The 12,133-nt window shown below is 39.0% G+C and overlaps 1 protein-coding gene across 3 annotated transcripts; it reads left to right on the plus strand.

The window, feature by feature from the left end:
• Positions 1 to 1,997: 1,997 nt before the first annotated feature.
• On the plus strand, positions 1,998 to 6,771 carry LOC148917157 (disease resistance protein RUN1-like). 3 transcript variants are annotated; one of them, XM_089051475.1, is made up of 6 exons: positions 1,998 to 2,784; positions 3,197 to 4,295; positions 4,378 to 4,668; positions 4,797 to 5,588; positions 5,680 to 6,181; positions 6,298 to 6,771. In XM_089051475.1, the coding sequence occupies exons 1-6, from the start codon at positions 2,267 to 2,269 to the stop codon at positions 6,456 to 6,458; spliced, it is 3,363 nt and encodes a 1,120-aa protein (XP_088907601.1). In that variant the 5' UTR covers positions 1,998 to 2,266; the 3' UTR covers positions 6,459 to 6,771. The 3 variants fall into 3 exon arrangements, with proteins under 3 accessions (XP_088907601.1, XP_088907602.1, XP_088907603.1); XM_089051476.1 differs by having other exon boundaries at positions 5,680 to 6,172; XM_089051477.1 differs by having other exon boundaries at positions 5,680 to 6,172; positions 6,331 to 6,771.
• The last annotated feature ends 5,362 nt before the right edge of the window (positions 6,772 to 12,133 follow it).

Here is a 12,133-nt window from a genome sequence, read left to right on the forward strand (position 1 = left end):
TCTAGAAGATCATAAAGAAAAAATATAGCGGATCAGCATGTTTAATAAAGTAAAAATATTTAAACTTAAGGAGGTAGAAGGCTTATTTGGATCGGGAGAGGTTATATATAAGCCAACGAAGTCTAATCTTGTGAAAAAAGAGTTTGATTTGCATAGAAATTTAGATAACATTACAAAATCCATTATATGTAGACCCACATTGAAAGATACATCTTACGTTTCAATCGCCAAAATTATGTTCTTTGCATTTCATAGATTTTATCTCTGTATGTTGGTTGTCGAATTCAAATGCACCCTTAATTTTCATTTATTATTTTGATAATAGTCTATGTCTAACCAGATGTTCACTTCGTTAAATGAGGCCCTAAATTTGAATCCCTTGAATTAACAAGTCTCGCCCTCTTCATGCGAGTGCCAAGCGTGGCAACTATCTCAGATTGGATTTCTTTTACCTCCTTTAATGAAAGTTCTTATTGACCAAAAATAAAAAAAAGATTGGATTTCTTTTACGAAAACAGCCACCAATCTTAGATTGTGTTCGAATCCCTCAAAATTTATGAAAACAGACACCATTCTGAAGACAATGTTCAAAACCAAAGAATTGCATTTATAATGAATTTAAATTCTCAATAATGTAAGAACAAACATCATAGAGGGATCATGTATTAAAAATTGATCCCACATAAATGAACACAACTAATTTGAATAGCTGACTGGCTTTAGATACAGGATTGCTACATTTGTTCATTGATGCTTCACGGCCACCATAGCCCGGCTATACTGTTTCTTTTTGAAAAATTAAAAACTAGCATAGCCGGGCGGCTATACTATTTCATTTTAGAAAATTAGTGAACAACCGAGTATAGCTGAAAAATTAGGAAAATACCAAGTTTAGCCGCTCGGCTATATTATTTCTTTTAAAAAAATTGGAAAAAGCCCATTATCGCCACGCGGTTATACTATTTCTTTGTAAAAAAACAAAAAAACCAGGTATAGCCGGCCGGCTATACGTTTTTTAAAAAAAAACCGTAGTATAGCCAACCGGCTATACAATAAAAAAATATATGAATAGGGACCCTCCTAGTTGCATTAATTTATACTTTATGGATATTAATTTGGTATAGCCACATACTTTATAGATATTAATTTGGTATAGCCAAACGGCTATACGAATAAAATATGTACGTGTTTTACTTTTTAAAATTTTGGCATAAAAAAAATTAATGAAAAAAGGACCTCCTAGTTGCATTAATTTATATTTTATAGATATTGATTTGATATAGTTACGTGGGTATTCTATTATAAAAAAAAATTAGTAAAAAAACAGAGTATAGCACTATATTCATTTTAAAAATTGGAAGAAAAAAAAGGGTAGCCGGCTATACGATTTCTTTACCAGTATAGCAGCGGTTATACTATTTTTTTTTTTCTTCACATGGAGGGTTATTGTTAGACTATCAAATTGCTTCACATGGAGAGGAGACAACAATTTTCACAGCCGAGGAGCTAGAGATGACGGCTAGATTTGTATTGAAAACAATGAAAACAACTGACCTTTTACTGTGATGTCTCTCAGAGGAGCTAGAGATGACGGCTAATCTCCGGTGAGGAATTCAAGTTTCCTCTCATAGTTGAAAACCCCAGGCATGAGGAAGGAATTAGATTGATATTATGATATCAAAAGGCATACATTTCCCAGGATAACTAGCAAAGCCAAGAATTCATTCTTTGTCTGCTAAAAGTCCACTGCCGAATTTCTTCTGCCAAGTGTAGCGTTTCGAATGCGCCAAATGGAAGCAACCGATTGGTCCAACAAATCCATGACATGGACATTAACAAAAAAATGTCAAAACCTAGCTAGCTTGCAAAACAAAGTGTGAATCTAAAGCTGAATATGTAAACAGGAACAAGGAAAACACATAATAACACCCAGATCAAACAGGAACAACAAGTAATTATTAAGCCAAGCCAAGTCTCATCACCAAATCCATTCCGAAGGCAATTGGCAATGAAAAAAAAAGGAAATTGAGAAAAGTGAAACTACTGGTAAAGGTCACAGAGTGAAAGGAGGACATTGAAGATTAAGGGACACTCTGTTTCTGTCGTCTACGTTAGCCTAATTGCTTTTCAAGTCAAGTCAATGGAGTTATGGGTAGGCTGTCTTTTCATTCATTGAATTCTGCAATTCATCATAACAAGCTTGGCTTTCGATGAGACACCAGCAAACGCTAGTTTGTTTCTTGACCACTTCAAGTCGTCGATATCCATGGCTCTTGTGAGAGCAGCCGATCCACAAACCTCCTCTGTTTCCAGTACTTCTGGATATTGTCGTTATCATGTGTTCCTGAGTTTCAGAGGCCAAGAAACTCGCAAGACTTTCACTGACCACCTCTACACGGCCCTTGTCAACGCCGGATTTCGCACTTTCCGAGACTACGATGAAGTCGAGAGAGGAGAAGGTATCAAGCCCGAACTGCAGAAAGCAATCAAACACTCACGAACTTCTGTCATTGTGTTCTCGAAAGACTATGCGTCATCCAGATGGTGCCTTGACGAGCTGGTGATGATCCTTGAACGCAAGAGGAAGACCTCAGATGACCATGTCGTTTTGCCTGTCTTCTACGATGTGTATCCATCCCATGTAAAGAAGCAGACAGGAAGTCTTGCAAAGGCATTTGCTAGACACCAAAAAACTCAACCGCTGCCGAAGGTGAAGGCATGGAGAGAGGCACTTGCAGAGGTTGGAGATCTGGCAGGGATGGTCTTGCAAAATCAAGCTCATGGGTAATTTCATTCCCACTACCAACTGAATTAGTTTCTTTATTTGGTTGCAACTGAATTCGTATCTCGTTATTAAATGTAGTTCAAAATTTTGGTAGATTCTGTCCTTTCAAATAAAATAAAATAAAATAAAAATTATTGATAAAAACACATCCACCAAAACACTCAAGACACCCTCAGCAATCCAGATTCTTCTAAAGGCATCCGGGACTGAGATGCAAAGACAGAGAAATACCTATTATCCAGCTGCTATTGCAAACATAGTTTTAAGTTCTATCTAACTCTTTCAGCACTCATCTGTTATATATTTGTACCTTCTAACTTTCTGAACTTATTTCCATGGTATTTTATAACTTGTATATGAAATCATGCATGCATGTTTGAATTCTCTTTCATTTTGATTGCAATTTTTTAGGTACGAGTCAAAGTTCATCAAGAAAATAGTTAAAGTGATTGGAGACAAACTAAGTCGCACACCATTGAGTGTTGCTCCCAACTTGGTTGGAATGCATTCTCGAGTCGAAAGAATTAATTTCTGGTTACAACGGAGGTCAACTGATGTTGGCATACTTGTAATCTATGGGATGAGTGGAATAGGGAAAACAACCATCGCAAAGACTGTTTACAATTCGAACTTTAGAATATTTGAAGGAAGCAGCTTCCTTGAAAATATCAAAGAAGTTTCACAGCAACCCAATGGCTTAGTTCAAATACAAACACTTCTTCTTTCTGACATTTTGAATGGGAGAAAAATGAAAATAAGCAATGTTAGTGAGGGATTAATTAAGATTGAAGATGCAATAAGCTCTAAAAGGGTTCTTCTTGTTCTCGATGATGTGGATCATACGGACCAATTAGATGCAGTATTTCAAATGAAAGATCAATTTTATCCAGGAAGTAAAATCATCATAACAACTAGGCGTGCAAGATTGCTAAAGGCTTATCAAGTTACTGAGGTGTATGCAGTTGAAACTTTGACTCAAGAAGAATCATTGGAGCTCTTCAGTTGGCACGCTTTTGGCCAAGACCATCCCATTGAAGATTACATAGAATATTCAGAGAAGCTAGTCGATCATTGCGGAGGACATCCATTAGCTCTCAAAGTTTTAGGTTCTTCTTTGTTGGGGGAAAGTGTATGTCTATGGAAAAGTGCATTGGAGAAGTTAGAAGCTATTCCAAATGGTGAAATAATAAATAAACTAAGAGTAAGCTATGACTCTTTGCAAGATGACCATGACCAAAAATTATTCCTCCACATTGCTTGTTTCTTTATCGGAATGGACAAAGATTACATTGCTAAAATACTAGATGGATGTGATTTCTATACAATTGTTGGCATTCAAAATCTCATCGATAGATGTTTGGTGATTATTGATGGATGGGACAAGGTGCGGATGCACGACCTGATTCGTGGAATGGGAAGAGAAATTGTTCGCCTAGAATCAAAGGAGCCTTGGAAGCGTAGTAGAGTATGGCATCATAAGGACTCTTTCAAAATCTTGACGGAAAAGAATGTAAGAAATATGCGTTATTTGTACACATTTTTGTTTTTCCTCTTCTAAAAACTTTCCAAATGTTTTTCCTTTTCTTTTGTAGGGTACGGAAACAATTGAAGGTCTTCTCCTGGACATGCACATGTGCCCTACTATAAACTCAAATGAGAAAGTCTTGGAAACCAATGCATTTTCACGGATGCAGGAACTAAAACTACTCCATCTTAGTCATGTAAAACTCCGCGGATGTTACACAAAATTTTGTAGTGGACTAAGATGGTTGTGTTGGCTTGAATTTCCTTTAGATTCTATACCCGTTGATTTTCCTTTGGGAAGCATTATTGTTCTTGAAATGCAATACAGCGGTCAGAGACAAGTATTCAAGGGAAAAAAAGTATGTCACTCTCTACCCTTTTCAATTTCTTTTTCATTTTCATTGGGCTTTTAGTTTGATAACAAATTATATATTTGTAAAAATTAACTCCCCACATTGTTTTCTTCTGTACATTTTTTCCTCTACAGTATCTTCCGTCCTTGAAGACCCTTGATCTCAGCCATTCTCATTCCCTTACAGAAACCATTGAATTCTCATATTGCCCAAATCTAGAGAAATTGGTTCTAGTAGACTGCACGAGCCTGATTTATGTCCATGGATCCATTGGAAACCTAGAGAGACTTATTTACTTGAATATGAAAGATTGCAAAAAGATTAGGTTGCTTCCCAAGAACATTTGTATGCTAAATTCACTTGAAACATTTATTATATCTGGTTGCTCAAATCTAAAGGAGTTATCAATTGAGATGTTGAGGAACATGGACTCGTTAAAAGTGCTTGAGACAGATGGAATTCCGATAAGTGAATTATGGCTAGAAAGAAGTTCGAGTATCTTGTGTTCTTTACCATGCTCTTTAGTAGAATTAAGTCTTTGGGGGTGCAATCTTTCGGATGATGCCTTTCCTATGGATTTTAGTAATATGTCGTCATTGCAAAGATTAAATCTAGGGAATAATCCAATTTGTAGCCTACCAAATTGTATCAAAGGATTAGCGAGGCTCGATAAACTCTCTTTTTCCATGTGTACGAGTCTCAAATCGCTTCTAGGGTTACCAAAAGTAAACAACTTGGATGTTGTAGATTGCATTTCATTGGAGAAAGTAACATATCAATCCCATCACGCAGTGTCAGCCACATCATTTAATCGCAACACCCTATTTGAGTGGCAGTACAAGTGCAAGTTACTAGCCTCTGGATATTGCAACTTTTTTGAATCAATGGCACCCATTTTACAAAAGGATGATCCAATTCCCGTCCAGGTGTGCGCTCTCTCTCTCTCTCTCTCTCTCTCTCTCATATGATCACAGGAAAGAGTTGACTAATATTGTCAGTTCTATTGCATATATACAGGGACTGTACGAATGTGGTATATTGAGCACATTTTTTGGTGGGAATGAGGTTCCAGGCCAATTCAGCCATAAAAGCAGAGGGTCCTCAATATCTTTTACTGTGCCATTACTCGATAATCACAGAACTCGAGGCTTGATTGTTTTTGTTGTCTATGTGAATGCTGGCTATAATTCTCCTATTGTCCACGACACTTATATATCACATATGATCAAAAATAAGAGTAAGGGTCTGGGGGGGACGTATTGCCCATCACACTACGGTATTCCAGGTGAAGGAGAAGACATGATATGGTTAAGCCACTGGAATTTGTATGATCAGTTAGAAGGTGGCGATGAAGTGGTTGTTTCTGTAATTATGAAATCTGGGTTTCTGGTTAAGGAGTTGGGCATCCGACTTGTGCAGGTGCAACAAGAAGAGCATCATAGTATTTCTACAGATCCTTCTTATGATCCAGTATTGTTCAATACGATCCTTGGGGACTCTGATGAAGAAGGTAAGGCAGGTGTGATGTTTTATTGACGCGTTTCATAATTTTACTCCAACTATTTCCAAATATAAAATAAAATAAAGCAAAATAATAAATGAATCTATATTTTGTCTCGTATATATGTTTTCCAGAGGCGGTTTTCTCTCGTTTTGTATGTTTACCAGACGAAGAAGAAGAGCAACAGGATGATATCACAGTTACAACCACCACAGGCAGCAATAACTCCGGCGGCCTCGGTGGCTGGAAGGTGCTCGCAGCTTGTTTCTGTTGTCCCGTTGGTATGAAAATGTAGCTGTCTTCTCTCTCAGGCAGAAAGAAGGGACCGTCCACAAGCCCTGGATGAATTTTTTGTACATCTCAACAGCAGACTATTTATTTTTGCATACATCCAATGTCATTTCGTAGCATCAAATGCATCTTCTTCGGAGATATTTTTATTGACCCCATTTGTTCAGTTTTAACATATCTTTGGGCTGGAAAACTGAAGTGGCCCAATGTCAGATTGTGAGATTAGCATCTGCATCTGCTCTGTTGATATATTTTGCGACATTTTTTTTTTCTTTCAGACCCTATTTTCTTCCGTAAGCGTTGGTTACTTTGCCCTCTTCTGCATCTTTCCTTGTCTTCTAAATGTTTCTCTCTTTTTTTTTTTTTTTTACAAATGTTTTCTTTACGGGATCTTTCAATAGCAACCTAACAATTCTTCTTCTTGTTTCTGAGATCTATTTTCTCTGCAAAGTTAATTATCTCATTTGGCTAATTCGTTCTTTGAAGTCTCCTAATTAATTTCAGTTTTTAATTGTCCAAAATTGACAGAAATAGGATGGGTGAAGTTCTAGGCTTCTTTCTTTTTCTTGGTTCATAATTTATCCCAGTAATTTTGTTCAATGACAGCTCTTTTTTTTTTTTGGGGTCAATTTTATTCAGTGGTTTTTATTTTTATTTTTATTTTTGTTGGCTAAGAGAGGGAAAAAATGGTATAAAACTTTCTTCAATTTTGGTTTAGGGAAAGTAAAGAAAAAACAAAATACCTGAAAGAGCTTTGCAACAGAGTTTTTATTCGAAAGGCATTTGATGTAAACGTAGAACTATAACAGAAGGGAAAATGAAGGAGATATAATCTGTAAATGGGTCTAAGTTGGGTATTTTAAATTGTGAAAGGTTTTAGCGCATTGAATCTAACTTAACATAATATCATCTAGTAAGAGCATCTCCAGTAGGTGGTTGTATAATGAGGTGTATGTTAAATATATATACCATTTGTGATCGGAATCACTTGCAATGGGTAGGTGTGAATGATTATAAATTTGCATCACAACCGTGAGATGCAAATTTCGATGAACATGTGCATTCTTTTTCACATCTCTTACAGGCGGGGGCCTACATGAGAAAATATGAGAAAATGTGGACAAAAGTGAGCAAAAAGGCTTAATGTAAACCTACTTGCCCAAGACGCTCGGCTAGAGTAGTTGCTAGACAAAACTTTATACTTAATTTGTAGCCACATAAAATAAAATAATTCATTATTGCTGATTACGCTTCAACAGTGAAACTCATAATTAATCAATTAATTAATAGGTAATATATATATAGTAGCTTGTTCTTCTAATAATTTTTTTGGGGATGAAATCATATCTTCTCCAAATTTAAATCTTTTTAGGTCTATTTGTTTGAAAAAATAAAATAAACTTAACACACACAAAATTAATTTTATATAGTTAACACAAAAACGAATTAAGACAAAAAAAAGCAATTATACATCTTTAGATTTACATCTTCCCCATTGGAGCAAAAATGACAGGACCAGCCCCAAATTTCCCGGAACTGAGATTTAACCTGCGGAGACCCGGCATCACACCCATGCGGGTTCACTCTTAAATCTATGTCCTCGTTTACTGAGAGGATTAAGGGCACGAGACTTCTGCGAAATTTGTGTAGTCTCCCTAATAAATTGAACATTTCCCAAAATTTCCACCGCATACAACACATTTTATAACCCAACCGGCAGACGCACAATATAATCTCATGCAATTACATAAAGGGCCTCCGGCCTTCAAATGATTCTAGCAGAACTACCCACAATGTTTTCAAAATAACTTAATGCATCAAACATGCATATAACAACTTCAAAATCTATTTATGCACACCTTCACTCACTCAGTCCACAGGACGAGCCTCAATTCAACCAAGTTTTGGGACCAACAACGAGGTCCAAACCAATCTCAGTAAGACCACCTAAGTGGGGTCTAATCTGTGGCTGCACCTTGTAACTTCAGGCTGCCTACGTACCTTACTAAGGGATCAAGCCACACGTAGCTCTTTCATATCTATCCTGGCTCCTAAATATCAAATAAACCATTACAGCCATACAAATTCATACATTCTAGGATTTATCCATCACAACTCACCAAACACAATCACAACATAATCCCCTAATACAACGGGACGCACCCGGCCTCGTATGGGAGTGCATCAACACGCCGGCTAATCCAAAGCGCGTGCGACCACTGCGGGCTCGCTACATTCTCACCAGCCCTCACACAATCATATCTCCCCTCATACGTCGGGGACGCACCGCCACGTATGGGTCATCAACACACCGGCTAATCCAAAGCGCGTGCGACCTCACTGGGCACGGCTACATTCTCACCACCCTCACACAATCATATCTCCTCATACGTCGGGACGCACCCGGCCACGTGTATGGGAGTGCAATCACGCCGGCTAATCCAAAGCGCGTGCGACCTCACACCGGGCGACTACATTCTCACGGCCCTCACACAATCATATCTCCCCTCATACGCCGGGGCCACGTAGGGTGCATCACGCCGGCTAATCCAAAGATGCGTGCGACCTCACCTGGGCCTCGCTACATTCTCACCAGCCCTCACGGGTTTAAAGGCCTCAACATGATCACAATATGAGGGGGTACGTGGGGTAGTGCGTATAGCACTGTAAACTAACATTCGATCGCTTTATTTACCTTTATACATCTACACAATTAAATATAAAAAATAAAATTTCTAATCTTATATTAACCTCAATCAATAAAGCATTCCATGAACTCCCTCATTTAAATTCACCAATTTATATCCTAAACTCACAATATCCATTTAACTCAACAACGCTCAAGACCTGTCACTAAGGTCATTCTAACTCTCGAATAAAGGTAAGACTATCTCGGAAGTCTCACTGTCAACCTAGGGTCAAACGGGCCTGCGGGGCCCACAACCTCCAAATTCCGATCCGAAAGTTCCTATAGGTTCTACAGGCTCTAGGACACATGTCCTGCAAGTTTGGTCCAGATCGGATGGTCGGATCGCTCACGATCGCACGATCGGACGGTTACTAAACCTTACCCCTAGGGTTGGCATTTTCGGAGCATCCGGGACTCCATTTTACGATCCGTCGAATCCTACACGATCCTGGTAATACCTAGATCAACATATTATAATTTCAGGATCATCCAACGGTCCAAACCTAGCGAACCCGGAAAATACGCGATATGATATATCCGTTCGGAACTCTAACGGTACCCAAAATGAAATCCGAGCACACCTACGCGCTCGTGACATCGAGAGGATCACAGTGTGACAAAAATGCCCCTCAGCTACAGTGCCCATGCTCCGCCACACGCGCCGGCAGCGCTTGGGTATCTAAAGCGATATCGCATCGCGGAAAACTTCCAAATCGTGAGCCAAGACTCCTACCCTAGGTAATACACCTAATTTGGAGTCACTTTTGTTCTTGGACATACCCCAAAAATTGAACGGAGGTGGCCGGAATCGCGATCGCAAAATCGGCCGAATTTCAATTCGTAGATCGAGCTACTTAGCCTCAAAATTTATGAAATCCTACCCAACCATCAGCTAGATCATGCAGAAGGGATGAATTTCCATACCTTGATTGCCAAAAATAGCGGCCGGACGACGGAGAACGAAGCCGGCGAAGTTTCGGCGAAACCGGGCTGCTTTCTTGATTTTCGCGCGAAATCCCGGTGGTGTGGCGAGACCCAGGGTAGGAAGAGGATGGCGGCCGGTCATTTTGGTACCGGCCCGTCGACTTTGGTGGCGGACGAGGCGCGGCCGGTCAAACGTGGCGGCTGTTCCACCGTCGCGAAAACCAGAGAGAGGAGAGCGCGGGAGAGAGAGAGAGAGAGACGGGGGCAATTCCGTCTTTTAACCAAAAATCCATTTTCCAAATATTTACGATTATGCCACTGAGCTTCATTGGATCATATCTCTCTCGTTACAACTCCGATTCAAGCCCACTACGTGTCTACGGACTCATCTCACATGCTCTACGCAATGGTACAACCAGAATTCCCAAATTCCTTCCGGATAAGAAAATGACTAAAATACCCATATCCCACGGGTAATTTCTCAATTCCACTTAAATAAATTAAAACATGGGATAAATTTGGGGTCGGGGTGTTACAAAAAACCACATTAACAACCCCCGAATGTGTAAAGGGGATGTAAAAGTGGCTTTACACCCCTCACAGTTTAAAATTCTTGCTTTGAAATATTTACAATTGTGCCACTACACTTCCGTTGACTATAACTTCTCCGTTAAAATTCCGATTTGGGCCCACTACGTGTCTACGAACTCATATCGACGAGCTCTACGCTATGGTGTCACTCAAATCCCAAAAATCGTTATGCATTGAAAAATGACTATTGGATCTTACTCCGAGGATAAAATTGTAATTTCACAATTAAATAAATTAAATATATGGTTAAAATTGGGTCGGGGTGTCACAGAGTGAAGCCGCGCCGCTATACTATTCTTTAAATTTTTTTGGTAAAACCGACTATAGAGATGCATAGTCATTTCCCATGATAACTAGCACAGCCAAGACATTGTTCATTCTTTGTCTACTAAAGGTCCACTGCGAATTCGTTGGCAGTGTAGCGTTTGAATGCGCCAAATGGAAGCAACCGATTGGTCCAACCAATCCATGACATGGACATTAACAAAAAAAATGTCACAACCTAGCTAGCTTGCAAAGCAAAGTGTGAATCCAAAGCCTTTTGTGGTTGTGGAGGTTCCTGGCTTATAAGCCAACAGCTGTTTGTTTAGCAGTCTCATGTATTATTGTTTCTTGATTATCTATTGTAGGTTGGAGGTAGCTCTTGCTCATCAATGTACTCTGGCCGCGGTGTGGGTGGAAGCATTATATGGGTTCAGGCGGTTCGCTCGCCACCTGAGGTAATTTAATTTGTTGTGCTATTCATGTTTTATTAAGTCAGTGATGCATGCTTGAGTATGAGCCCAAGGTGCCCAAGTCATTACCATTTTTTCCTCTGGAGATTTATATTTTTCGAAGGCACAACTTCTCTTCTTTTGCTCTAAAAGGTCACGGGTGAAAACAGAGCAATATGGTTACAAGTGAATTTGTCTATGGAGCAGATCGACATGAGCAAGAGGATGCTGTAGAATGTGGACTGTATGAAGCTTTTGCATTATGATGCCTACAGTTATGGACAGAGAGAATTTCCCTAAGAGCCTATGTATGTGCTGAGAATCTTTCATTGTATACAATAGGGTGGTGGTTGTGGTTCAAGCCCTCTTGGCTATCCACAGATTGGATGCTATGTCGGGCTGTAGCTATTTCGCTTCAAGGATACTCAAGTTGTGTCGTCTAATTTATCTCCTATAAGAACTTCACCTGATGGAAAGCTTGGAGTCATGCTGCATCCTTTGTTCTTATGAATGGTAGATTATAACAAGAGAAGGAGGGATTTCTTAAGGTAAACGGGAAGATTTGGCAACAAAGGGAGAGCAAAGCATCGACAAACACACACCTAAATAAAAAACGATAGTGTAAGATTAAAAATTTGATATGAACAAAATAGAAATGCATACTAGTTTGAAAAAGGACGAAGACTTAATTGCCACAATTAATAAATTAAAACAGATTTTACCCGAAAAGACATTTATAATGACATCAATAGAACTCACAAT

This window comes from Prunus mume, linkage group LG5 (assembly GCF_029339155.1).
Source record: "Prunus mume cultivar Tortuosa linkage group LG5, ASM2933915v1, whole genome shotgun sequence".
NCBI lineage: Eukaryota > Viridiplantae > Streptophyta > Magnoliopsida > Rosales > Rosaceae > Prunus > Prunus mume.